Source organism: Capricornis sumatraensis, chromosome 3, assembly GCF_032405125.1.
Source record: "Capricornis sumatraensis isolate serow.1 chromosome 3, serow.2, whole genome shotgun sequence".
Classification (NCBI taxonomy): domain Eukaryota; kingdom Metazoa; phylum Chordata; class Mammalia; order Artiodactyla; family Bovidae; genus Capricornis; species Capricornis sumatraensis.
Window position 1 is genome coordinate 31,747,001 of NC_091071.1, and position 27,928 is coordinate 31,774,928.

A 27,928-nucleotide genomic window follows, 5' to 3' on the forward strand; every position below is an offset into this window, starting at 1 on the left:
GATTAGAATGACTTGCTTGTCTTTTGCATTAAACTGGGGTGGTGTTGGGTGGTGAAAGCTCCTGAGCTTGGAAATGGAAGAGTCCTGGAATGCAACTTGAATCTAAATGGCTAACACTGATCTCAGGGTAAAGTGGATCATTTCACCAAGAAGCGGGAGTGTGTACATTCCCGAGATGCCTTCCATTTACCAGGTATTTATCGAGCCTTTGTTACGAGCCTGGCTCTCGGCGAGGGTCGAGGGGACAGCAGGATAAATCAAGCCCAGTCCTGCCTGTGAGGATTCCTGAGCCTGTGGGGAAGAGGGGTGTCTCGACAGACAATTGGGAGGCTGTCTGGGAAGGACTTCTGGGACCATAAAAATGCGGACCCTGCCTCTCCCCAGGTTGGGGTGGGGTCACCTTTACTGGTGTAGGGTCTTAGGGAGAGTGTTGAGGTTTGTCGGGTGGAGGAGGCTCTGACCAACCAGAAAGGCAGACTCGGGTCAGACTGTGTTTGGTTTTACCCTCTAGATAAGGGGAGCCATTGAATGTTGTTTGGCAGAGGAGCCTCATGCTTTGGGTGGTATTTTTAAAAATAAGGGGTGGCAGTATGGAGGCTCAGTGGGCGGGGGGAGAGAATGGTGGTCTGTGAGGGGTGAGGCCGAGTCGAGGCAGTGGCCGTGGGGACACAAAAGGATGCTGCCCAAGTCAGCGCTGGCTGGACTGGAGGTGTGGGTGACGCGGAGGAGAAACTGAGGGCTGGCTGATGTTTCTGGTTTGATGGTGCCATTTTCCAGAGAGGGTGGTGCAGGAGCAGGAAGGCAAAATGGAGGAGTACAGTTTGGAACAGGTTGAATTTGTGGCCTCCTCTGGTGCATTAATTTATTTGGAAACATAGATGCTGGGAAATAGTTGATCTACTCGTTAGGTGCTTGGCAAGGTTTTTTAGGCTAGACTGTTATATTTAAGAGGGAGAATGAAGACCTCCTCTGGAGGAGTTTAAGGATGTAAAGGAAAGTGACTCAGCTGGGTGTTCAGACTTAGATTCTGTTCCTGGTTCTTCGACGACCCAGATGTGTCTTGTGGGGTGAGCTGCTTCACCCCATCACGTAATAGGCTAAGACATCTCCCTCTAAGACCCCTTCTATCTCTGAACAGGTGGTTCAGTATTTGTTAACAGAGTGACATGATCTGAAATGTGACCCAGACCCTTCTATCAATAGCTCTAGGTGTGACAGCTTCCTGTTTATTGCTGTTTCCAGCCAGGGCTCTTCCTTCTGAATCAGACAGGATGCTCTCTAGGCCTGTGAGCCCCGGGGTCAGTCCCTTGGTTCCCTACCCCACCCCACACCTCTCACAAGCTCCACCTTGTGTTTCAGATCACCGAAGTGGCCTTGGAGTACAACAACTGTCACGGGGACCAGGTGGTGGAGCAGCTCCTCCAGCACCTGCGGCGAGTGGATGCCCCGGCGTTCAAGTCCCTGGCACCTGAGCCCCCAGCCCAGCTCTCGGACCCGCCACTGATAACGGCGTCACCCTGCTGCAACACGGTGGTGCTGCCGCGGTGGCACTCCATCTCCAGAACCCACAACGTGTGTGAACTGTGTGTCAACCAGACAGCTGGTGGCCTCAGGCCGAGCTCGGTCAGTGTGCCCCAGTGCAGCTTCTTCGAGATGGCAGCAGCTCTGGATTCTTTCTACCTCAAGGAGCAGGCCTTTTACCATGTGGCATCAGGCAGCATAGAGTGCAGCAATTTCCTAAGCTCCTACAGCCCCTTCAGCTACTACACTGCATGCTGCCGGACCGTAAGCAGGGCCGTAGCGGGCTTCATTGACTCTGGACAAGGCGTCTTTGAAACCCGGCCCATTGCATTTCCTTCCCTAGAGAAGAAGTGCGAGGTTGAGAGCCCGGGCTCTGTTCCTCACATTGAGGAGAACAGGTATCTCTTTCCTGAACTGGAGACGAACAGCTCGAGCTTCACAGGCCTGAGCTGCAGAACCAACAAGACCCTAAACATCTACCTTCTGGACTCCAACCTGTTCTGGTTGTACGCAGAGAGGCTGGGTGCTCCGAGCGCTGCACGGGTGAAGGAGTTTGCTGCAATCGTTGATGTGAAGGAAGAGTCTCACTATATCTTGGATCCAAAACAGGCTATTATGAAGTTCACCCTAGGTACCATGGGCCATTACCTTCCCCAAGCCTAACACTTTGCTTAACTTTCCATAGGCGACTGTTATTTAGGGATCTCATGACGGTTGGCTCTTACTAGCTCATTTTAAATCTTCACGCTGCGGTTGTAATTTTAAAAGAAGCTAATTTTGTCCATTAAATGAAACACAAACTGCCTAACTCCAAATTCTGGATAAGTTGGTCACTTAGCCCTTGGGGCTAAGAGTCCAGCGTCCCAGATTGGCAGTGCCTGCTGCATTTCCAAGGTGGGAACCTGGCCACAGTGACAGACAGGGTGGTGGGGACTGGATCTGGTGGTAACTCCCCCGGCTGATGAACAGCCCTGGCAGGCGCTTCACAGAAAGCAGTGGAATGATAGAACCGCCTGGCCCCCTTTTTGTCTTGCAGGTTTAACTACATATCAGGGCTACCAGACCTAATTTGTTCTGCTGCTCATTTTTAGCAAGTTGAGGAATACTGCTATGACCTTGGGTGCCTAGGTGGTAACAAGCAAGTGTCAAGTGCAATAAACAAGTGTCACACTGCAAACCAGCAAGACCCACTTTGGGAGCGGAAGTGGGAAGGGGATAAATCACCGTGAGCTTGCCCTTAGAGCCTGGCAGCAGCAGTGACCCAGCCCACGCGTCCTTTTCCCAGGGCTTTGCTGACATCCTTGATGTGCACACAAGGAAGTGTGAATTCAAAAGCTGTGTTAGTTCAGCCTCGTTGGCACCATGGGGGAAAGCCGGCGTTTGCCAAGTGGAGACAGGAGGAATGTGGTGGGGAGGGCAACCTTTCGTTTTCAAGCTTTGGAGAGCATGAAAGTGAGAAACTCAAAACCCTTAAATGTTAGTCACTTTAGGTGCTGTCTTTTAAGTCCAGGTGAAGCTTGTTTCCTAATTAGACACGTTTGAAAAGGCTTATGTAAATGGTGATTTATTTTTCCTACATCAAATTATATACTAAAACGTGAAGCTTCCCGAGTGTGTCGAGGAACCCCGTGAATAGTCACTTAGTGAAGTGCGTCCACTTTTGATATCACACCTTGCTCCTCATTCATGTTGCCTGAAGTTACATTTTGGTGTACTGAGTTTTCTTAAAATAAAACAAGCCTGTATTCTTAAAGTAAGCATTGATTGGATCTTCCTGCCTCCTGTGCTGATACTCAAGCATTCAGTGAGCTCGTGATGGGCCCACCCTGAATTTAAGGGTGATCTGAAAGATGCTGTCTTCTGATTTCTTGTCATCTTCTGTATCTGCCCTGAAACATCTAGCTCTATTGTTCTCTGTCTGTGGTTGATGACAAAATTTGTCAAAGTCCTCATACAAAAACATCCACTGTGTTGTTTTGGAGAGGTGACTCTCAAGTCTGTGGGGCAGTTTCAGAATTCAGCCCTCATTCAGATTAGTGAACAGTCCTGGGTCTTACGTTTCAAAAAACCAACTAAGTGTCATTCAGATGTTGATGACTGATTCTCTTTAGTATTCACTCAACCTTCTTCCCTTCTTCCTTCCTGCACGGAGCCTGTCATTGTTTACTAGGACCTCAGAATGGAGAGAGAAGGAAAAAAAAAAAGAAACTCAAATTAGTGCTGCTTCAGATGAAACAAAGGAATCTGAAAACATAGTCATTGGTGGGGAGGGTAAAACTGTTGGTTCAAGTTAGGGTTTTGGATTATTTATGGGTCTTATTTATGCTGTTTTGCCACTGAATATAGTTGTTTATTTCGCTTAACCTTTCAATTAAAGAGGAAACTTGAGGAGCTTTAGTAAAGGAAACACAAACCGTAGCTCCTCACTCTCAGATGAATGAGTGTTTGAACACCTCCCACATCCCAGTAGCTTGTGCGGTTACTGCATCAGTAGTGAGGCTTAAAGGTCTTGATATTGTAGGTTGAAATCTCGATGGTGACTCGTTGATGACTTACCCAGTCTCTGGTGTCTTGTGGACCAGTGTTAGAAAAAAAGAGCGTCGAATTCCTAGCCCGTGCACAGTAGACATGGAACTCTTGAGTGGTACTCTTTTAGCTAAAGTGCTGTCTGCTGAGTTACTATAGCCAATGCGACGCCCTGCCCCATCTTGTGCGGGTTTTGTTCAGTGGGCCTGTGAAGCCAGCCCACTTTTTAAAGTTTAAAGTTTAGAGTTTAAAGTGGGCCAGCTACTCTCCTTGTACCAAGAGAAGAGCTGATCTCATTTTCTCTTTATTTTTAGAGTCTTTCATTCAAAACTTCAGTGTTCTCTACAGTCCCCTGAAAAGGCATCTTATTGGAAGTGACTCTACCCAGTTCACTTCTCAGCGTTTAATCACTGAAGTGACAACTGATACCTTCTGGGAAGTAGTCCTTCAGAAACAGGTATGGAATCGAGCGAGGCAGAAATCAAGCCATCTGTCCCTATTAAAATAATTTCCAAAGCTGCAGTCATGGGTGGAGCAGTGGGTGCTGCCGTACAGAAGACTAGCCACATGACAGCCTTACTGCAGAATGTGCATGAATTACATGGTGCTTTTGTGATTGCAAAGCATCCTCAAAAATACATAATTGAAAACACCAAAAGATCAGGGACTTCCCTGGTACTCCAGGAGCTTAAGACTCTGAGCTCCCAGTGCAGCGGGCCTGGGTTCCATCCCTTGTCAGGGAAACTGGATCCCATATGTCACAACTAAGAGACCCAGTGCAGCCAAATTTAAAAAAAAAAAGTACCCAGAGATCAAGTTTTCACTGTACTTTGTGCATGAGCAGCATTTATGGAATGCTTGCCAGGCTCTTAAGTACAGTGAGGACCCCAGAAGCCCAGTAACAGCCAACTTCTTCTTCCCACAGGACGTGTTGCTACTTTACTACGCACAGTGGTGCGGCTTCTGTCCAGCCCTCAATCACGTCTTCATCCAGCTAGCTCGGCTCCTACCCTCAGACACATTCACTGTGGCGAGGTGAGGAAACCCATGCTGCCGCACTCTGGGCTGGGTGCCTGTCATTGTTCTTGCTTCCACCTTAGCCACGTGGCTAGCAAGGGTCTGCCAGTTTTCTGTGGACTTGGGTAAGACTGAGTTGATTGTCAGCTGGAAGCTATGAGCAAAACCTCATTGGCGCCAGAGTCTTCCTGGTGAATACTGAGTGTTCCTTGCGTGATGCTGAGTGTGTTCAGGCCTCATCTAGTTCATCGGAGCATGAGGGTGTTTCTGTGGGAGCAGTGCTGACCTGTTTGCTTAGACAGCCCCCCAAGTGGCCAGCTTTCTGGAATATACATCACTGGGACCTTGGCCTAGCAAAAGGGGGCCAGTCTCTGACATACTGTCAACCAGCCCTGGGACCTGGAGTGAATCTCTCCAGCAGGCCTTGTTTCCCTCCTCACTCCTAAAAGGAAGAGGAAAGATGGGCTAATACTCACGTGGTGTTCTAGTGTGATTCCATGGCACTGTATGTGGGATCTTCAGTAAACAAATGAATTTTAAATCACTGTTTTGTAAAAACAGTGCTCAAAGAGTTTTTGGATGAGATAGTAGGCAGTTTAGAGGGAAAATTATTTAAATTTAAGCTATATCTTCTTTCTCCCTCCTCCCCAAGAAAACCCCTTCAGATAGGTAGAATTAAATATAAAAGATCAAATCAGAGAAAATGACAGAAAATAGAATATTGGATTTGCTGGTTGCTTTGAGAGGTGGAAACTTGCCAAATAGTGAAAGAAAGATGATTTCAGATTTCACTAGGAAAGTATGCGATGAAAATACAGAAAACCGACTTGCAGAAGGACAATAGCTGTGTCTTCCAGCACGCGCACCTTTCCTTTTGTGTGGCTGCGAATGATGACTCAGAGCCCCACTGGAGGAGGCACTGTGTTTCGAGACTATATAAACGGTATCTGACTTAGTCCTTAGGACCGTCAGTGGAACAGGTGTGAGCACCACTCTCTTTTCTACTGAGGAGACGAATCTGAGACACAGAAATACGAGGCTGCTTGCCCAGAGTCAAGCAACCTGTAAATAAGGGATTAGGATTCAAAATCAGGCCTTCATACTCCAGACCCTGAGAAATTAAAGTGGTTTAAGAAAACTGCTGAGAGCAAAATGTCGTTTATACGTATAGTGGAATATTATTCAGCCTCAAAAATTTTAGGACGTTCATGCTACGTGAAATGAGACACAGAAGGACAAGCACGGTGCGGTCTCCCTTGCTCGAGGCCTCTGGAGTAGGCAGAGTCACAGCAGTAGAAAGCAGAATGGTGGTTACCCAGCGGTGCGGGGAGGATGGGAGTGGTTGTCGAGTGGGGTCAGTTCCTGTTTTGCAGGATGAAAGAGCTCTAGACAGATGGTGGTAATGGTTACACAGCATTATGAAAGCACTGTGCACTTAGAAATGGTTAAGATGGTACATTTTGTGTTATGTATATTTTACCACAGAGGAAGTGGGGGATGGAGGGAGAAACAGCTGAGAAGGACTGCACTGTGAAAGAAAGGTCACAAAACAGACTTTCCACCTAAGAGGAGAGAGTGAATAAACAAGTAGGGAAATGATAATTTAGTAAATGTAAATTAAAACAATAACAAAATGTCATTTATGTTTATTAATGAATGCTCTTGAGTGGTAGAATCTTTGTTTGTTTGTTTTTGTTTTGGCCACGTCATGTGGCTTCAAGGTCCTGACCAAGGATCAAACCCAGTCCCCAGGGAAGTAAAAGCACAGAGCCCTAACCACTGGACAGCCAGGAGATTCCCTTTGGTAGGATCTTGTGTTGATAAAATCAAATGAAATTGTCACAGTCAGATGTAGCTAATAGAGAAAGTAAATTGGCATAAGCTTTTTGGAAAACATTTTAGCACCATTTGTAAGAAGTCACAAAAATGGTTATATACTTTTGACCCAGTTAATTTCACTTTGGGGAATTAAGGAAATGGGACTCCCAGAGAAGCATGTGCTCGTCATTCGAGTGTTATTTATATCTGACAGGAGAAAAATGGTTACATAAATTATGGTTGAGCATTTGATGGGATTTTTACCCCTTCATTAGAACGATGCTCTTCATACAGTTAATTTTGAAAAGAATAGAATGTGAAATATGACTGCTGCTCTTCACAGTATGTCGACGTAGACGCCAGAACTTGAATGAGAATGGCAGAAAGGAGGTCCTGATTAGCCCAATAGGATTTGGAGGGGATGTTTACAAATATATTTTTTGATTTTACAGTTTAGTTTTTCCTTGAAGTAAAAAATCAGGAGAAAAAGCATTTGATTATAAACCACTTGCTTAAAAAATAGGACTGATGTTCTCTGTAGCCTTTCACAGGGGGAGGCGGGAGTGCTGTTTTGTTAGTGAAGCTATTTAAAACCATTATGATTTGGTTATGTCAGTTTTTTTTAAGTGAATTTCATCCTTCTGGATAAATGCATGGCACTGATTTCTCCCGCTCCCAATTATACATCTGAAAACTTCTGTTGAGTTAATGATTCAGAACATTTCCATCTTTTGTACGTACTGTTTGTGGATACTGACACCTGGCCTAGCGGGCCTTCCTTGGTCCGCTTCCTCCTAGGATGTTCCTTTTGCTTCAGCTGAGCAGTCCTGGGGGCGAGTGGAGAGGCCCTCCTGCAGGTCTGGCTCAGTGCCGGCTGAAGAGGTGCCTCCACCTAGTTCAGCAGAAAGCAAGCGCACAGGTTGGGTAATGTAGCCCAGATGTCATTTCCTGTATTAGAAAATTAATCAAAAATCTGCTAAGAAAATACAACTTTTTTGGTCTCTGTCTAGACTTACAAAATATAGAGTATTAGCTTTCTTACATTTTCAGAGGCTCGATGTATTTTGTGCAATGATTTCCTTTTTCCAGGGCTGATTCATCGGTTAAAGTACTTGCCCACATTCTGTCAGTTAGGTGGACTACCTGTCAGGTGTCAGTGAGACTTTTTTATTCTTTTTTAGAATTCACTTAGTGAATTGAAGTAAAGTGTCTTTACTTTCAAGACATTACATTTCAGGACTTCCCTGGTGGTCCAGTGGTTTAGACTTTGCCTTCCAATGCAGGGGGTGCAGGTTTGATCCTTGGTCGGGGAGCTAGGCTCCTTCCTACATGCCTCCTGGCCAAAAAACCAAAACATGAAACAGAACCAATATTGTAACACATTCAGTAAAAGACTTAAAAATTTTCCACATCAAAGGAAAAACAAAACCCCACTACATTTCCCTCAGTGGGTCAGGTGAGCAGTTGCCTGTCCTGGAAGCCTCAGTGTTTCTCGCGTGCGCTGTGCCTGCCAGTGGTGGGCTCACTGCCAGGGGCCAGCCTGTGTGGCACACGCGGCACTCCAGGTTCTTAAGTTACTTGAGAAGATGCGTTCAGGTTCCAGGTTGGAGTTTCTTGAGCCACTCTTACGTTTTCTGTTCTTTCCCTTTGCCAGGATCGATGTATCTCAGAATGATCTTCCTTGGGAGTTCATGGTTGATCGTCTTCCTACTGTCTTATTCTTTCCCTGTAACAGGTAATGTGATTTTTTTTTTTTTTTTCAGTATTTGGGCAGATGGGATTCTTTTGCCGAAAATAAAATGGGTTTGAGGTAATTCACAAAAGTGAAACGTAAATCATTTTATATTACTAAATTATTTAGAATAAAATGCATTGTTTGAAATGTACCACTAGGGACCAAGGGGAAAAGGCCTTTTGGTGTCAGGGTGTCAGGTGTAATGGTTTTAATAAATGTGCCCCTCCTGGAGTGTGTTTTACACAAGCATGAATGTGGCCACTGGGACTCATTCCCTTTCTTGGCCTTATGAGCACACAGTGTGTGCTGAGATTGACAGCAAAGAGCCCCACGTTCAAGTGGGCAAAACAGTAGCTCATGGCTGGGCTCTCGGGGACTCAGGCCCGGCCTGCCTGCTTCCACGTGAGTCATTCATTTCTCACTGAGCCCTGCGGATGGCTTCCTCGGCTCCCTGATGCAGGGAGGAAAGAGGCTCTCCCGCCCGCAGCACCCCCATTCCAGGGCTCACAGAGCCTTCTTCCCGTGCATGTCACTTCAGGGATTGTCACCTTGGTCTCTTCACATTCATCTAAGGGCGCTCCAAGGTCAGCCATCAGGGCACCCTCCCTGAGAGCCCAGGCACAGGGAAGGGCCGTTAGGTTAGCAAAAGGACTCCGACCTGGCGGTCAGCGAACATGGGTCCGGATGTTTTGGTAGAAAGGAAATTAACTCTTGGCCTTTTAAAGCCTGACAAACCAAATGTTCTCTTTGTATAAATTCCTTTTTGTTTTTAAAAGGATGGGTCCTCAGAGACCCAGTCACATGGGTTTGACAATATCTTCTCAGGGAAAAGCACTCGCAGGATGAGTTTAGTAATGCTCTCTAACTCACGTGTTTTATTCTCCGGCGCTCGCTTTTACTGTTCATTGCAGCCACTGTCGTGCTTCGCGTGTCTCTCTAAGGAGAGTGCTTCCTTCATGTGTATTGATTCATTTCCTTGGTTTTTCCTCTCTATCTCAAAGAATTTTTGCTGGTACACTTCCTGTGGTAGTAGGGTCTTGTCAGATCACGCACTAAAAACAGAGCGTGACTCACCCCGTTCCACCGCTGTGTGGTGATGAGCCTTTTTCTTTCTAAGAAGCATCTCAAGTGCCACACAGTCCAGGAAACATGGACAATGACACAAGCAATTTCACCTTGTGTGGGACAGAGGTGAAGTTTAACACCTCAATTTTCAAATTTCAAGCCTAGTTTGAAAAAGCGGTGAAGTCCTAACCCCCAGCACATGCCTTTGCACGAAGGCGTTCCCAGCAGCTAGATGGTTTCGTGTGTGGGTTGGGCGCTTTTTGCTCTGAGGCCGCCCAAGGGAGTCGCTCATGCCCTGCAGGAAGGGTGCTGCAGCCCCTTCTTGTTTCCCTGAATTGAAAAGTCAAGGAAGTAGATACTGAACAGAGAAGACTGTCCAGTTCTAGTTAAACAGAGAGAGCTTGAGAACCAAAGTCTTACTGCCCTGGAATGGAAACTTCCTTTTTAATAAAATATTTATTTATTTATTTCTGGCTGTGCGCTGAGACATGCGGGTTTTCTCTAGTTGCGGCGAGCAGGGGCTCCTCTCCAGGTGAAGTGTGCGGGCTTCTCGTTGCGGTGGCTGCTTCTGTGGCAGAGCCTGGGCTCTAGGGCACGTGGGCTCGGTAGTTGGCACTCCCTGGCTCTAGAGCACAGGCTCAGTAGTTGTGGTGCTCTGGCCCGGCTGCTCCACAGCATGTGGCATCTTCCTGGATCAGAGATCGAACCCGTGTGCCCTGCATTGGCAGGCAGGTTCTTTACTACTGAGCCACCAGGGCAGCCCAGAACAGAATTTTTTTCTTATTTCCTAAAAAGAAATGGTAATCAGAAGTGAATAAGCTCCTTACTAGCTGGTCCAAGGTGAGTATTCAGTTTACTCAGAAGGTAGATGGGCAGAGAGCTGACAGCTTGCAAAAGAGGACACGAAAAGGCTGACAGCATGCAGTAAGACCGTCCTCACAGTCACATGCTTATCTTCCGTGAAGAGAATGTCAAAGTGCGTATGCGTTTTGGTAAAATAGAAATTTACACGTGCACTGGGTTGAAATACGTGCAGAAGGGAAGGTATCAAGGGGTTGATGGTGATGGTTTTGCAGGAGTGAGGCTTACAAGTGGTGAATGCCTCTTGTGTGCTTTTTACACCCTCTGCAAATTACCCTCAATGAGCACGTTGGACTTAATAATCATGAAAATGAAATTGTAGGAGAGAGCTTGTCCTCTGCCGCAGTGTGCAGCCTGGGCCTCCTCCTTCTCCTGCAGGGCCACCTTCCCACTCAGGGGCATCTCAAAGCCACTCTTGTTCCACCATGTCTTCTGTGTGACCTTTCACAAGGCAGGTGCTCTGGCCCGGCCCTGGGCCAGCACATTAGAAGTAGGAGGGGGTCCACTCTAGCATGGCCCCTGGGGAAGGACCTCGCTTCTTTAGAGGAGCAGCCCACCCTCCTTCTGTATTATAGCCCATTGGCCAATTTGCATTTGGCCTTTTATTACGTGCTAGAGGTGCATACGCGTGCTCTTGGTGAACTTCCAGGAGAGTCAGATAAACAGTGGGACCTTTACCACCACTCTTGCAAAACGATTACCATTTGGGAAGCAACTTGTTGACGCTCTGTGTCCTTGATGCTTAAGGAGTTAGCACAGCCTTCAGGTAGGTTCATGGAGATTGCTCCAGATACTGAAAAACAGCTTGCTTACCAGTGTCATTTTCTGTGCTGTGTCCCCAGGAACACACACTAAGCTTTTTGCTGGGGATGGTTCACATTTGCTGTGTCCTGGAAGATTAGGTTGTGCTGCAGAACTTGGGGGCAGATCCAATCTCTGCTTGCCCATCCTCGCCCGCTCTTCACAGGGGCCAGGATGTTCTCAGCTGTCGACTGAATGGCTGGGAGGCCCCAGTGGAGAAAGCTTACACGTTAAGGAAACTATGCTTTAAAGGAAGATGTGGTTATGTGCTTACCCCCAAAGTTTTAAAAAAATTATTCCATTTACCTGAAATTTTCCATAAACATAAAATGGGGCATATCTGCTTTTAATTTCCCTGTGATCTTTCTTTCATAGGGAAAGGGCTACCCTTTGATACAACACCTTTTGTCTTTTCTTAGGGCTGGGCGACCTTCATTCTTCAGAGCCCCTCAATCTGTCTGTCAAGGGTGGGGCTCCAGTAACACCTTCCCCATTGTGACAATAAAATGTATCTCTACGTGTTGCCCACTGTCCAAAGGGTTGGGGATAGTCACTCCAGTTGAGAACTCTTGCTCAGATAATGTGTAATAAATGCTTGCTGAAGAGCCAGGCTGTGTTGGAGGTTTTCCCCATCTCAGCAAGCATTGCTGATGGCCACAAGAATGATATGGTGGCGATCAGGCCCCAGGACACTCGTCCTGACACACCACTGGCTTTAGGCCTGGGAGCTCTTATCTTTCCTGGAACACAGAGTCCGAGCTCTTTGTCCTCAGGAGCAGACACACCTTTGAGATAAACCACTTTAATTACAGAACCAGCACATCCTCATGTGTAGAACATTTTTTTCCGGATGACATTTTCCGTGCAGACTTCCTTTTGGTAGGAAACAGCAGCTTGACCTTCGCTGGCAGCCTGGTTTTGGACTAAGAACATAGGCCTGGCTCTCTGATCTTTGACTCCTTCCCCCTTTCTCCCCAGAAAGGACCTAAGTGTGAAATACCCTGAAGACCTTCCCATCACCCTTCCCAACCTGCTGCGGTTCATCCTGCATCACTCAGACCCGGCCTCCGCGCCTCGGAACCTGGCTGGGCCTCCTGCTGCAGAGTGTCTTCAGAGCGAGGCAGTCCTGCAGCAGGGGCACATCGCCCACCTGGAGAGAGAGATCCGGAAGCTGCGGGCAGAGATTGGCACCCTGCAGCGGGCGCAGGTGCAGGTGGAGGCCCGGCTCGCCAGCGCACGCAGAGACGAGCACCGGCTGCTCCGGCAGCAGCACACGCTGGAGCGGCAGCATGATTTGCTGCGGCTGCACAGCGAGCAGCTGCGGGCCCTGTACGAGCATAAGACCCGGGAGCTTGACGAGGTAGCCCGCAAGCTCCAGGAGCTGGCTGACGCCTCAGAAACCCTCCTCACTGAGAACACGTGGCTCAAGATCCTGGTGGCCACCATGGAGCGGAAGCTGGAGGGCAGGGACGGGGCGGACGACCGCATGCCCCCGAGCAAGGCACACTCAGAGCCCCCCGAGCCCCCAGGTGCCCCCCGGCTGCCCGCCAGCACACCCCTGCCTGCCAACGTCAGCTCCACGCTGGCCTCCGAGGGGAGCCCCGAGAATCGGACAGACTGACTTTGGAAAATAACACGAAGAAATCAAAGGAGAAAACTGTACATTGGGAATATATTTATGCAAATTTTATTGAAATTTATTGTAAATAAAGATTTTCTCAGTGGTCTAGAAAATCAACTTGAATGTCATTCAGCTTTTATTGAACAGGGGTGACATCCCCTCCACTTATTGCACAAACTTGGTAGCTTTGAGACAAAAACAGTAGCACAGTCCATGTGAAGATTCGTCAGAAAAGTTAGTCCCTGTTTCAGTGGCTCAGTGTTGGAGTTCCCTCCCCATCCCCCTCCTGTTGCCTCTGCCATGACACGCAGGATGAAAAGCTAACGTCCTGACTGACAAGTCAGGAAACTTGGACGCAACAGTTGGGCTATTCAGAAAGAATTCAATGAGAGGTCATAACTTAACTGAGCCATTGGAGTGCGTGGCTCTGGTGTCTCTGCTAAAAAAAAGTAGCTATTGACAAAGAACAGTGAGAGCTATTGTGTGGTTGGTCACCAGTCCTGTGGGCCCTTCCACTTAGCCTAGACACCCCACTAATGCCCCACTGTGCCTCTGACCTGGCACTGACACCATGCTGATACGCCTGGTGCAAGAGGCATAGATGTCAACGGATAAGGACCCCCCCCCAAGAGTGAAACTAAGGAGAAAATGACACTTCATGTTCTCAAAACTGAAACTGCATGGGCATGGTAAGAAGCTCGGGGGAAGCCTGACAGTCAAGCGGTGGTCGTTTTCGGAGTCAGGCTCAGGGACTTGAAAATGCAAGTGCTTCGGTTACTTGGGGGAAGGACAGACAGCCTCAGCTGCTGACCGCCAGCTGCAGAAAGTAGAGGTAGAAAGCCCGAAGCTCTGAAATGCGAGGGGAGTGGATCAGACACCCCCACACCTGCCCCAGTTTTACATCCTGTTAGAAAGCACACCTCCTTGACCTTCCAGTTGACCCCTTTAGAACCTCTGACAGCCCCCTCCAGCCCACACTGTGTCCTGTCTCTGCTGGTGTCCAGTCTCACACTTGGCCATCCCTGGGTGGGGACCAAAGGCAGCCTCTCCCCTGCTCTAAAGCCCGGCCACCTTCTAAGGATCCCTCAGTGGCCTCCTGTGCTGTCTCAATCCTGCTTTTGGCTCAAATTGTCTTTTAACTAGCTACCCCTCCCCTCCCCGCTAGCTATCATTTAAGGCTGGACCCTTAATTGAGGGGTACACTGCTAAGAGAGGTGTTCCCTAAGCTCCCTCCTAGGGGTTCTAGAAAGTTGGATTAGTTCAACACACTTTCAGGGGAGATCTGGATGAGGCCAGAGGAGCCGCCTTCAGCATGCCCAGGAGGCCAGAGCTCAAGGAGCGGGGAGCTCTGATGGGGTGGGGGCAGCCTGAGGTTAGCCAGGCGCTCCCCGCCTCTGCTGTGGCAGGAGGCTCAAGTACTGGGGGCCAGTGCTCCAAAGCTCTGCCAGGGCTGGCCTCCAGTTTATTCCCAAGGATGCACACACAAATAACCATCTAATCATCGCTTAAGACTGTTTACAGTGGTGATTAAAAGCCCGAGTTCACTGAAGTCTACACAAGGGACACCATGGAGGGGCGAGGGGTAGGGGGGTGTCGATAGCCATCCAGCTCCTCATCTTTGCAAAAACCAAGTCTTGAACCTTAAGCCCCTTCTCCCCCTACCTGCTCAATGAAATACAGGCTGCTCGGGGCTCCTGCTTCCTCAGGCACCCAAGAAACGACAGTGGGCACACTCAGAGCAACGTCAGGGGACCCTCCTTGTCGGTGGCCCGCTGAGGACAGTGAAATCGAGCAGGTGGGTGGGAATCTGAGCGGAAAGGAAGCAGATCTGTGAAAAGGGCAGGAGGGAGAAACGGGGGAAACTAAGCCCCGCCCCCCTCCAGTGCAGAAAATATTAAATACAACAACAAACTAAAACCGCCACTGTCTCCCCTTCCTGGGCCAGCTGGGTTTCGGATGCGGGTGAAGGCGGCAGCTCTGGTGTTTTCCAGGGAAGCCAGCGCTCAGTAAAGCCGGGTGGGGGGCGGGGCGCCCAGCATGCTCAAGACCACGGGGGCCAGAAACTGCTCTGCCACTGGGACGCCTGGCAGCCTCGGGACTCGTGCCCTGACTCGTCCTTCACCGGCTCCCAAGCAGCCGCAGCAGCTTCCTTGCAATCGCTCCACCAGCAACAGGGAACAGCCATTTAACGACCTCATCTACCAGGAGCTAGCGGGGCGGGGCACGGGGGCGGATGGCGCCCCCGCTCTCATTCATCGCTCACAAAGCAAACCACCAAGGCACCCCGAAGGGTCCGCTGTGAGGCTTAAAACAGACATGTCACCTCCTCTACGAACACACACGTGTATCAGAGGCCCCTGCCAAGTGCCATGTGGGCCTTACACGTCTAAAACCACCCTTCCCCACTGCCTTGACTCAGCTCAGCCCTAGTTCAGACAGTCCCATGTGCTCTACACGCGATATTTTAAAAAATCAGCAAAAGAGGCTTAAGCACGTGCTTCCGGGGCCTATTTACAGTTCACAGGCTTGTGAGTTCACGCATTACAGTAGTAGTAGCTCCATCAAAAACAGGCTCAGCTAAACATTCAAGTAACAAAAGCGCTGCGGGGCCGAGAGCCCCAGCTAGGTCAGGTCTGCCCACTGCCTGCAATGGGCAGTCCCACCAGGACGCCGAGGGGTTGCCCAGGGCCAGCGAGCCCCGGATTGGGACCACTGGGACCCTGGCAGTCAGTGCATGCGATGATGAAGCCTGGCGAGGCCATGCCAGCAAGTGTCAACCCTTCCTCTTAGGCGGAGGCATGTCTGTGGTTTCGCCTCTCCTGCGCCTCTCCCGGCTGGCTACAAATGGGCCCAGGAGCCTCCGCATCCCGGCTCAGCCGTGGACTTCAGGGCCGTTGGGGGTCAGCTTGGCCTTCCTCTCCACGCACGGTCCCTTGGCTGAGTACTGCACCAGCAGGAAGGGCTCCTTGGTCTCGCCATCCCCTACGATGCTCTCCTCATCCTCTGACTGGCTGATGCGCTGGAGTCGCAGGTAGCACCAGCAGCCCAAGATCAAGGCCCCCAGGGCAGCGATGGCAATGAGGATGACGATGACTGTGACCACTCCCGTGGTGGGGCTGTGGTCCATAATAGACATGGTCAGCGCTTGTAGGGGCAGGGGCTTGCTCCGCAGGAAGGTCTCGTGTGGGGACAGCTCAGCAAGGCTGGACCCGAAAGCCCTGAAAGACAAAGCAAGACGATGGGACACTGCTGGGGACCCTGGCAGCTCACACGTTCTCGCTGGGTCTTCCACTGGGTCTATTTTTAATCAGTTCGTAAGCCTGACCGGCCCGCCCTCATCCTAGTGAAAAACAGGCCGGGTGGCGTTTGCTGGTTTTTTTGGCTCATGATGCCACCAGCGTTCTTTGCTCACCCCAGCTACTTCCATTTAATACCTTCAGTGCCTCTGCTACCAGCCAGCCAGTCACCCGCGCTCAGGCAGGGAACCTGAGAGGCAGAGACAGGAGAGGCAGCACCCAAGACCTGTGACCCCACCATGGTGGAGGCTGAAAGAGCGTCTGTTCCGGGTGAATGGATGTTCTAGAAACCCAGCACCACTGGGTGTTTTAGTAAGTGCTCACAGACGAAAGGAGCCAGTGCTTCGAGACAGCCAGAGACGAGGGATTCGAAAGCAGGGAAATGACATCAGCCCCGACGGGGGAAGTATACAGCTCAGCGAGCCTTCCGGTACACCTGTGAGAGGGTGCAGTCAGTGACAGCCTTTGCTCCCAAAGGAGCTGTAGCTGCCCTGGCTTGGGAACTTTGAGGGGGGCACAGGGGAAGCGGAACAGACCGGCCTCTGCCCTCACTGGGCTCAGCGTCTAGTGCAGGAGCCAGACTACAGACAGGTCAATATGCCACACACCTGTTGCTACAAATGCAGGAAAGTCACACTGGGAACACAGGGGACCAGGTGCCACCAGGTTAAACTGGGTGAGGCAGGTGACAGACACCTGGGAGGTGATGCTGGGACATGCGGGAAGGTCAGCCCTTGGAGAAAAGCATTCCTGGCAGTGGAACACCATCTGCTAAGGTTCTGAAGGCAGGAGGGTCCGCTAGCAAGCGTGAGGAGCTGAGGGGGTTTGATCCCTAGTCTGGGAAGATTCCACATGCAGCCAGTGGAGATCAGCTGGTTTGGGTCGGGTAGAGGAGGGGCAGGCAGGGACAGCCCCCTGAGGTTGGAGGTGGTGGCTCCCCTGGGTCCCAGACTGAGCCCTTTTTAACGTCTCCTGCATGACCACACATGGAGCAAATAATAGTTACAGCCAGGTGGTCGTGAGGGTGCAGGAGAGCCCGGGGCGCCTTGGGCACAGGGCCAGTGCTCAGCTGTCTGAAGCTGCTATTTTGGAGAAGACTGACATCAGTGCAGGTGGACAGCGCTGGAAGGGGAAGGTGTCCCCTCCAAACAGGATGGAGTGCTGTCCTTGAGCAATGACAGCCTTAATTAGCAATGATTCTCCTCCACACTAAGGAGTTCCCCCCACCTCCACCCCAGGACCACGTTCTGGGCAGCAAAGTCAACGTCCCTGAGTCTGTCCAGGGACCAGGCCTTGAGAAAATTCCTGCCCTGCTCCCACCGCCACAGTGGCAGAGGGGTCTGGGGCTGGAGGGGGCGACACACCTGGAGTCTGTGCCCTTCTTACCACCTCCTGGGCCAGGCTGCTGTCATCACTCTCAACGGGCTCCCTGGTCCACCTGGACCACTGCGGCCAGTGTCCCGCCACGCAGCAGAAAGGCCCTAGGTCCTTACAGTGACCTTTGGAATCCGACACGAAGCAGCCCCAGCCCCTGCTCATCTCCCACTGACCCCACCTCCCTTCACTCCAGGCCTTTGCCCAAATGCTCTGCTCCCCTAACCCTGGCTCAATGGTTCTTAAGTGGGGACAGGCATGCCCCCCAGGGGACATGTGGCAATGTCTGGAGACATTTTTGGTTATAACTGGTGCGGGGTGGGGGTGGGGTTGCTACTGGTGCCAACTGGATAGAGACCAGGTGTGCTGCTAAACCTCCCCCACTGCTGGGGATGGCTCCCCAGACAACGGTCCCAAACAAACATCATGCGGAGGCTGAGAACCCTGCCCTGGTTAGTTCCAGCCCAGGCAGGGAGCCTTCCTGACCCCTCAGGCCAGGAAGCCCCCTTGGTCCTGCGCCTTGCACTCCCTCCCTCCCTCCCTTCAGGGCACCCATCTCAGTCTGCCACCCTGGCTTCAGTGTCAGCACCAGGCTGGCATACTTGCTCCAGGGGTGGCCCCGCACACTTCTGTGCTGCCCAGGGCATGTCCTCCCGGCTTCTCCCGTGCCACCATCAGGGCTGCCATCAGCTTCCACAACCCTGCTCAGGCCTCCAGGTAGGACAGGTGAGCCCTCCTCCCACCCCACCCCCACTAGAGCCTGCTGGTAGCACCGGGTAAACCCGTCCCAACCCCCGTGCTCTCCTCCCACTTGGGAGCACACCGAGCTGCCAGTCCCTCTCCACCTTGCCCTCTCCACTCGCCCTCCTGGGTGTCCAGCGCCTGCTGGGGTGCCTGCCCCCACCCTGGGTTCTTGAACAGGAAGGGAAGTCAGTATCAGTTCGGAAGAGGAAGTGTGTGTGTTTGGGGACTGGGGGGTAGGGAGTGGGTTCGGGGACAGGAAGTCAGAAATCAAACAATGGCAGCAAAAACCTGAGGATGGGGACCCCAGGGGCCAAACCAGCTGGGGAGCCCAGGAAGTGCCCCCAGAGTCCTGGGGGAGAACCAGAGAGGCAGCCCCAGCTCCAAGGGACCCTCCGAGAGAGGCGGTGACCTTTAAACCCTGTCTTCTGCCCCTCCCCACGCCCCCCCGCACCCCAGGCCAGGAGGAGGGGGCAAAGCCAGGTCTGAGTATCTCCCTCGAGGGAGCACAAAGCCAGGTGACCAGGCCACAGTCACACCTGGCCGGAGTTCCCTCCCCCACCCCCAAACGTGTGTGTTTATTACTTCATTCCCTCCGCAAGTACTTCCTGAGAACCCATCTTTTACAAAATCTGGTCGCGTCATCTCCTGCTCAGAGCCCTCCCCCAGTACCGGCAGAGAATCCGAATTTCCCTGCCTCCCCAGCTTCTTCACACCCTCCTGCCTCTGCCTATCTCCCCAAGGCCTCTGCACTTTCCGTTCCTTCTGCCTGCAGTGTTCTTCCCTGCACGTCCCATGACTGGCTGTTTCCCATCAGACAGAACTTTCTCAGAAGTGCCTCTTGCGGGGGCGGTCTCCCCAGACCCCCCAGGCTCCAGATGCCCAACACCGCCCCCCTACCTGACATTCTCTTGGGTCAGGAAAGGTGTTTCCCTGGCTGCCAACTCCTTCCCGCAGTGGGCTCTGAGCCTGGAGGAGGGTGCATCCATCCTGCCCATTGCTGGAGCCCCAGCCCTGTCACCAGCACACAGCAGGTGCTCAATACTTGTCTGCTGACCACCACTTCAAGCTCAGGGGAAGCAGCAGTCCTAGGCAGCTGGCCTCGGCAGCTCCTATCCCTGAACGCCCCCGAATCTCAAAGCTACCAAGGAGGAAGGACAGGCTGCAGCCTGAGCGTGGGGGTGGGTCCCAGGCAGGCCTGACCTGAGCCCCTGGAGGGGCAGCTGTCCCCACACAGGCTGTGGGGAAGGGAAAATGTCACCGAGATGCAGATCTCAGAGCAACCTGAAGCCGGCCAGTTCCCCCCCGCAACCCTCACGGCCTGGGCTGGACCCTACCGATGGCTCCATCTCCTCTGGGCTTCCCTCCTGCTAAGCTAAGCTGTCTCCTGCAAGTCAGTTGACCCCTCACCTTGAGCTAGGAAAGGGCACAGGGCAGGACAGAGAGGCTCACAGGCTGGGTAAATGCCCAGAATGGTGCGTGGGAAATCTGGACCCCTTCAGCACACTCATCCAAGTGGTTAACACTTTATTCTACACCATCATCTGATCCTCCTAACAAGCTGGCAACTAGCGCTGCTCAGGGTTCCCATCTGAGTTTCACATGTGGGGAAACTAAAGCGTGGGGAGCTTGAGCGGATTATCCAAGAGTGATCCCAGGTAGAAACATGGAGGATGGGACCCAAAAGTGGGGCCCAGAAGAATAAAGGGCAGGGGCTTCCAAGTGCAGGGGAAGAGGGGCAGGCCAGCCTGGGAGCCAGCGCACAGCCGAGGCACTCTAGGGGTGGGCGACCGGCCATGCTCCCCCCAACCTCCGCAGCAGCTCCTTGCCAGCTCCCTTAGTCAGGAGGGAGGCTGGCGCTGGAAGCCCAAGGCCATTTGGATCCCCAAACACACAGTGCCAATCCTCCGCCCTCCCTCCGCCTTCCCGCTCCACCTCCCTGGCATCTCACTCACTGCTCCTGGAAAAACAAGATGTAAAAGCCCAGTGCCTGCAGACGCCACCTGTTTGAGCGTGCCACCCCGGCCCCCCACCATCCACCAGTGGGTTTTAAGGACTGTCCCTGCCTCGGCCACCAGCAAGCCAGGCATCTCCCACTGTCCTGCTGGCCTCAAGAGGCCCACAACTTAGGTCTTCCTCAGTGTAAGGTTGCATATGTCACCCCTGCCTCTTCAGGGAACTCCAAAATGAAGCCTTCACCCAACTCTGCAGGTCCCTGCACCACCCCCAGGCCTAGTGGAGCCTCAGCCTCCAACAGAACAGATTCAATGCGAGTCCCCTTCTTCACCCCATCCCTCCACTCAATATCAGGAGCTACTATGACTCAGCCAAGCAAGTTGCCCAGCAATGGCCTCAGTTTCTCAGCCTGCAAAATGGGAACGAGACCTGACTTCACCAGCCAGGCTGTGGGGAGGCTGAGAAGTGATCAGAAATGTGACAACAGGACTCTGGAACCACCAGGTTTGTGTGTCGCCAGGCCCCACACCTTCCTGGATGTCACAGGGAGGACAGTGAAACCTCAGGGTGGCCCCTCACAGCACCCCCTCTCCAAAGGACCTGTTCCCAGAAGGGTACAAAACCTGGTCCCGGCCCAGTGCCACAAATAGCAGCTTCCTTAGGGGACATGCTGCCACCTTCTTCTCGCTTAACTGGGCACCATCACAAGTGTTACCCGGCCCAGCTAGACAGGTTAGCTAGCTCCGCCCTGCAGCTGCTACCTTCTGGGACTGTCCTGCTTACAGGGGACCAACCACCTCCGCACAGTTAAGCCATGCCCCTTCCCCCGACAGAGCCATCTGTTTAGGTGTCCCAACAAACCCTGCTCTGTCTCTTCGGGGGACCCCAGTTCACAAACTGGAAACATTTCCTGCCCAGTTTCTGATGAGGAACACAGGACAGGTGGGGAGGGTGGGGCACGTCAAGGGGGCAAGTGGAATATCTGCTCTGTGCCAGGCCTGAGCCAGGGTTCGGACCCAAGGGAGCATCACACAGGTCACTGCCCTCGACGAGCCAGGGCGAGAACAGTGGCGATGCGGATGAGAGATTAACTGTGCTGTGCCCAGCTCTGCGTCCAGTGTCACTTCACCTTCCACCACCCACCCATTAGACCACGGTCCTCCTGAAGGGGAAATTCGCACCAGAACCATCTAGGTTCCCCTGTGCAGAAGAGGAAGCTGGCGCAGTTAGAGTCCCAGGGACTGCCCCAAGGTCAGTCTCGGTCTCCTATGCCCGCGCCCTGTGAATCAGCCACTGGTCATTCTCACAGGCTGCCCCGAGGTAAGCCCACTTGCTGGACAACTTTGGTAATAACAGTAGATGCCTGACAGAAGTTGGCAGTGATTACTCTGTGCCTGACACTGGGCTAAACACTTCACACAGATCATCTCTCAGCCTCAAGAGTCCATGGCTCAGAGAAGTTAAGTCAATTGCCCAAGGTCACACAGCTCAACAGTAACTGCGCAGGGATTCAAACCCAGGCAGCCCTGGATCCAGAATCTGGGATTTCAACTCTGACACTCAAATGGCATATTATTTGACCCCCATCTCCCCTGCTCCCATGCCTGAGGGGCCAAGGGGGACAGGTGAAGCCCAGTCCGCCCCCAGCAGAGCAGTCTGGGTGACTGGGGCCAAGGGCTCTATGCTGGGGACACAGGGATGACAAGCACCCGGGCAGCTCCCGCGTGCCAAGCGCCGGCGACGTGCAGGCGCGATGCCAGGCGATGCCAGGCGCACTCCACGCACCCTCTCATTTAACCCTGCCAGGCGACTCCGTCGTCTCCCCGCCTCTACCAAAGAGCTAAGAACAGGCTGGAGAGAGGAAGGGACGAGGCCCGGGGTGGGGGGACAACTGGAGGGGGAACGACAGCTGGAGAAGCAATTCCAGTCGGCTTGACTGGGGGAGGGAGCTTGGGGGACGCGGGACCACGCGACCCAGTCATGCCCACGCCGCGCAGTCACCGCCGACGAAACTGGGCACCAAACGTCGCAGCCCGTCCTCAGTTTCCCCACCTGCGAAGTGGGCGCCAGACGTCGCCAGGACCCCCTCTCCTACCCCCCTCCTATCCTCCTGACCACCCCGAAGGCTGCCAGGATCCCCGCCTCCTGTTAATTTTTGAAAATCTCTAAGTGTCCCGAGGAGCCCCGCGGCCAGCCTGGGGCGCCGAACTGCGGGCCGCGGTGAGGGGCAACCACTGCGTTGGGGGGGTACACTCGCTCCCTGCAAAGCCGACGCCGCCGCCCCGCGCCGCCTCCTTTGTCCGGATCTCTCCGCAGCGCAGCGGACAAAGAACCCCCGCCCGCGGGCGCGGCCCCCTGGAACAGACCCTCCCCCCGAAGCCGCGCCCCTCGCCCAGGTTGCCCCTCCCCCGCTGCAGCGACCCCCAGCCCGCGACCGAGTCTTCCAGCGCGCCCCAACCCCAGGCGGGGCCGCCCCTTCCCCTTCTGCAGGGCCCCGCCGGGCCCGAGCACCCGGCACCCGCTTCCTCCCCGGCCCTTCCCGGCTCCGCTCACCATGGCGCCGTCCGCAGCCTGGCCCGATCGCCCCGCAGCAGCCCCGGGGGCCCGGCTCCGCCCGCCCGCCAGCCCGGTCCGGCCGCCGCGCACCGTCCGGACGCAGGAGCCCCGCTCTGCGGCGGGCGGGGCGTCTCCGGCTCCGCCCCCGAAGGGGGCGGGGTCCTCCCTGAGTAGCCAATGGGAGCCCGCGCCTGGACGACTGGGCGGGGCTGGCCGGGGCGGGGTCACGTGGCGCGAGGCGGGCCGCCCAGGCGGGGCGGGGGCTGCGCGCAGCTGGCAGGACTGGGGGCGGGAGGCGGGCTCGGCCTCGGCGCACGGCGATTGGGCGCGGGTCGGTGCGGGGGCCCCCGTGCCCGGAACCCCCGCCCCCAGCCCCCAGAGGCTTCCCTTACTCCCGCCAGCAAACAGAGGGGAGAACTGAGGCTCAGAGCAGGTAAGAGTGTGGCAAGGTGCCCCGGCAAGACAAAAGACAGGCAGGACCCCTGAGTTACAAGTCCTCCCTCGGGGCAGGAGCTGGTCATTCACTCGTTTATTAATTAGTTCATTACTGCATCATCCATCCATTCATTCGACGTTTGTGGAACGCCAACCATGTACATTGGCTGTACCAGTGGTGGCTGGAATAACCACGAACACAAGCAAGGACCCTGACCTCAAGAGAGCTCTCATTCTGCTGCGGGCTGAAACAGGATTTGCAGCCTTTTTGGCCTCTTTTAATCATGGTTACTGAACGTAATAGCCCCCGCGATTAGGCCTCACCCAGCGCTAGGCCCTGTGCTCTCCTCTCAACACGCTTCATGGAGACAACTGGGAAAGGAAGAGCTGCTCATTTTGCAGTTGATATTTCAGAGAACTGAAGTACCACAGCCCACATATAATAAAGACAGGATTGGAGGCCAGGCCTGTTTGCCCTGGGAATGAGTGCCAGTCAGTCCACTTGTCCACCCAGGAAGGCAGTCAAGGAAGAGGACACTCCTTCCCCTTGTGGCCAGCTGGCTGTAAGAGGGGCAAGAGTGGGTCCTTCAAGGCCTCTGTGGCCAAAGTTCCCTGGACTACTGCCTCTCGCTTGCAAGGTAGGAGGGGGCAGGTGGAGCACCTCATCCTGAGAACTGGTCGTCTTGTCTGGAAATGTCTTTTCCAGTCTCAAGCAGAGTCCTTGGAACTTCCCTGGTGGTCCAGAGGTTAAGAATCCACCTGCCAATGCAGGGGACAGTTCAATCCTGGTCCCGGAAGACTCCACATGCTGTGGGGCAATTAAGCCCCCTCACCCCAAGTACTGAGCGCATGGGTTGCAATTGCTGAGCCTGTGCGCCCTCGAGCCCATGTTCCGCAGCAAGAGAAGCCACCGCTTGAGAAGCCCAAGCACAACTAGAGAATCACCCCCACTCCTTGCAACTAGAGAAAACCCTTGGGCAGGAACAGTGACCCAGCATAGACAAAAATAAATTAAAAAAAAAAAAAGCAGAGCCCTCTGGGAGAAGATGGAGGGCCCCCACTCTCAAGGCCATAGTCACCACGCTCTTTCTGCTCCATCCACTCCGGGTTGGTGTCTTCCTGCTTCAAATGCACCATGCTGTTTCCCACCTCTGGGCCTTTGCCTGTGCTGTTTCCTTCAGCTGAAACGTTCTTCCACTCCATCTTTCAGAGGGCCCTCCCTGATTTCCACCCAGTGCTGTATGTTATGTTCTAGCCTGTGCACTGCAAAATTGTACATTTACAAGAGTATATGATACGTGCTTGTCTGAAGGAAGGAATGAATGGGCAGACTGCAGACCTCCAGGTCTGACCCCGTTGCACCCTAGCCAAGAGGCCAGGCCCAGGAGGTGAGCTGGAGGTTAAGTGAGAGTAGACAAAGAGGCAGAGGGGCATTCAGCTCCAGGCCAGCTCCCCAGAGGCCAGAGCCAGACAGCTCAACACAGCTCCTACTCCTGAGTTGGCCCGGCACCACCCTCAAAGGCTCCTGCCCGGTCAGCCACACCTGGGAGCCCCGGGTGAAAGGAAACAAGTTCTTCCCACAGAGTCAGTTTCAGCGGCCTCTGTGGTCCCAGCCTCAAGTAGCCAAAGACCTCATTAGTGGTGAGCGGGTGGGAGGGGCAGGCCCAGAGCCCCAGAGCCCCAGAGCCAGGGTTGGCCAAAAGGTGACAAGGGACTCAGGAACACTTTGGGGGGAAAGATTCTGGGAGGAAAAAATAGTGATGGGGGGATATAGCATAGCATGGATGATGAGCATCAACTGTCTGGGTACAGTGCAGCCTTTCCTACCGGGTAGCTTTAGAAAAGCAGCCTGACCTCTCTGACCCTCAGTTTCATTGCCTGAAAAATGGGGGTGACAGCAAAGACAATTGTGAGGGAGTTGACAGGGCAGTTGTGAGCACCACAGGGGTTTAGTACAGAGGAAACAATTCCATTCACTTTTTTTTAAAATACTTATTTTTTTGGCCATGCCACACAGCATGTGGGGTCTTAGTTCCCCGACCAGGGATCAAACTTGTGCCCCTTGCTTTGGAAGCATGGAGTCTTAGCCACTGAACTGCCAGGGAAGTCCTTCATTCACTCTTAACATGAGTAGTGGGGTTGGATCGGTATGGGAGTGAACCTGGGCTTCCTCATTTGGATCTTGGGCAAATCACTGCATTTCTGTGAGCCTCGGGCTCTTGTTCTTCACAGGGACAACCCACCTCTGGGGTGCTGAAAGGTTGGGGGCTGGGAATAGCCCAGCTATCTGTCTTGCCCAGAGTGAGTTGCTTCAACAATAACAATAACAACGAATAAATAAGAGCAGCAAACTGTGTTCTAAGCACTACTACATATACATGAACCCATTTTAATCCCCATTTTACAGATGGGACAACTGAGGCACAGAGCAGCATATGTGCACAGAAATGATCTGGGAAGGGGGTCTTGTTAAGTTGTAGATTCTGACTCAGTAGGTTGGGGCCCAAGGTTCTGCATTTCTCACAAGCCCCCGGGTGGTAGTGATGGTTTGGTTACCACACTTTGAGCCACAAGGGGCTAGTGCATTTGCTAAAGGTCACAGGTGGTGTGCACCAAGCCTTGATTCAAGCCCTCCCAGTAGACTGCCAAGTCCTGAACTTAACCACCACCCTAACTGTCTGCCCCAACCCTAGCTTTCTCCCCTACAAAGAGACAGAAGTATAGCTCCCCTCCCCAAGCCCATTTCCTCTCTCCAGGAAGGGGTGGGTTCTAATACCTCCCTCAGTTGGTGACATCTGGTCCGTAGAACTGCCCTGCTCCCAGCATCCCAGGGGTCCTCCTGATGATGACAGGGAGGTTTTTAGATGCTCATTAGCCAGGAAGATAATTAAGGGCGAGGGCTGAGCTCGCCTTGGCTCCCTGGGGCTTGCTGGGGCCCAGCTGGGCCTGCCCTGTGCCAGCCTGGCCCTGTGCCCGCTTCCCTTGGGGCGCAGGAGGGGCTGGGACAAGGGAGGGGCTTGCCAGGGAATAGAGAGGCCTCAGCCAGCCTCCAGGGAGACTCCAGTGGGGCCTGTTAGGGTTCCAGGCCTAAACATGAAGAGAACTGCTGGGCCAGAGGGCAATTCCGCAAAGGGTGAGAGGTGAGTTCTGCAGGGCGAGGTTAGGTGGGACACAGACACGGTGTCACCTAACTCTGAGTCACCCAGCAATCTGGGTCAAAGGAGAGAAATCAGCCCTTGCTGGTCGGTGGGTATAACATCTCTCTGGCCTCTCTCTAGCTCTGGCTCGGCCCCCTTATAACCTTATAACCTCAGGCTGACAGTCTTGGGCAACCCACACTCCCATCTCGAATTGAACAACGTGTTGTTTTTCTGCAGTTTATGTTACTGTCTATTTTTGGCCCAGATATTGCTTTTCCTTTTATGATAGTGACATACCCATTTCTTTTTATGTATTTATTTATGTTGGCTGTGCTGTGAAGCTGATGGGATCTTAGGTTCCCAGCCAGGGACTAAAACCCACACCATAACAGTGAAAGTGCCACGTCCTAACCACTGGACCCACCAGGGAACTTGCCCCATTCCTTTTTCTTTTTTTAACTATTTTTTTTTAAAATTTGCTCTTTATTTTTATTTTTGGCTGTGCTGGGTCTTCGCTGAGGTATATGGGCTCCCTCCAGTTGCAGCACGGAGCGAGGGGCACTGCCTAATTGTGCTGCACGGGCCTCTCACTATGACAGCCTCCCCTGCTGCCGAGCACAGGCTCTAGGGCACGCAGGCTTCAGTAGTTGCAGTGCACGGGCCCAGCTGCCCCGTGGTGTGTGGGATCTTCCCAGACCAGGGACCGAACCCACATCCCCTGCATTGGCAGGTGGACATCCAACCACTGGACCACCAGTGAATTCCTTCCTCAGCCCCCTCCGTTCCTTTTTAAATCAGTCTTTTCAGGGAGAAAAAAAAAAAAAAAGTGGGTGAATTTAAAGCAAAGTGTAATAGAAATAACTAGAGATGGTTAGGGGGGCTAGCAGTGGTGAAGATGGGGGCAGGTGGAAGGGTGAAGTGGAGCATGCACCAGAGGCGAACCCCACAGTGGCTCGGAGCCCGGTGCTCTTATTTCAGTGCCAAACAAGAGCCCCCGGCTGGGGCAGAGGCATCCCATGGGCTCCTGCGTCCAGCTGGGTTGTCATTGGCTGAGAGGAACCTGGGTTGGTTCTGGTCTTCATTTCTGGGGTCTGTTATCAGCGTGATGAGGGGCAGTCTTGGGGAGTGGGGAGGGCATGACTGCCCCCAGGTTGCTCCCCGCCTGAAGCCTGTCCTGTATTTCCACGTGTGGTACCCACCTCTCCAAACACACACATGCTCCTGAGTACCCGAGCCCCTTAACTGCCCATTCACCAAATCCTTCGTTTATTTACTCAGTTTTTTTCATTGATTTAGCCGATCTTTATGGAGCACCTCCTCTGTGCCAAGCACTGTGCTCCCTCCTGGGGAGACAGGCATGAATCAGATGGGAACCTCATTCCTCACGGGAAGACACATGATAAACGCAGAAATGAGTACTCTGCAGGGCTTGTCAGACCGTGTATGTGCTGGGGAAGAAGGGAAA

The 27,928-nt window shown here is 53.0% G+C and overlaps 2 protein-coding genes across 4 annotated transcripts in view; one reads left to right on the forward strand and one right to left on the reverse strand.

The window, feature by feature from the left end:
• Positions 1-13,010, forward strand: part of TXNDC11 (thioredoxin domain containing 11) — a 58,555-nt gene extending 45,545 nt beyond the window's left edge. For all 3 annotated transcript variants that reach the window (XM_068967344.1, XM_068967345.1, XM_068967346.1), the window contains 5 exons: positions 1,360-2,152; positions 4,362-4,504; positions 4,973-5,082; positions 8,537-8,617; positions 12,323-13,010. In XM_068967344.1, the coding sequence (XP_068823445.1) occupies positions 1,360-2,152; positions 4,362-4,504; positions 4,973-5,082; positions 8,537-8,617; positions 12,323-12,965 (1,770 nt within the window). In that variant the 3' untranslated portion in view covers positions 12,966-13,010. The remainder of the gene's footprint in view (positions 1-1,359; positions 2,153-4,361; positions 4,505-4,972; positions 5,083-8,536; positions 8,618-12,322) is intronic.
• Positions 13,011-13,140: 130 nt separating this feature from the next.
• SNN (stannin) lies at positions 13,141-22,947 on the reverse strand. Its single transcript, XM_068968103.1, has 2 exons — positions 22,886-22,947; positions 13,141-16,183 (listed from the first exon to the last, which is right to left on the reverse strand). The coding sequence occupies exon 2, from the start codon at positions 16,099-16,101 to the stop codon at positions 15,838-15,840; it is 264 nt and encodes an 87-aa protein (XP_068824204.1). The 5' UTR covers positions 16,102-16,183; positions 22,886-22,947; the 3' UTR covers positions 13,141-15,837.
• Between the last annotated feature and the right edge of the window lie 4,981 nt (positions 22,948-27,928).

Coding starts and splice junctions, on each gene's coding strand:
- SNN (XM_068968103.1), bottom strand. CDS start 16,101: ATGTCTATTATGGACCACAGCCCCACCACGGGAGTGGTCACAGTCATC.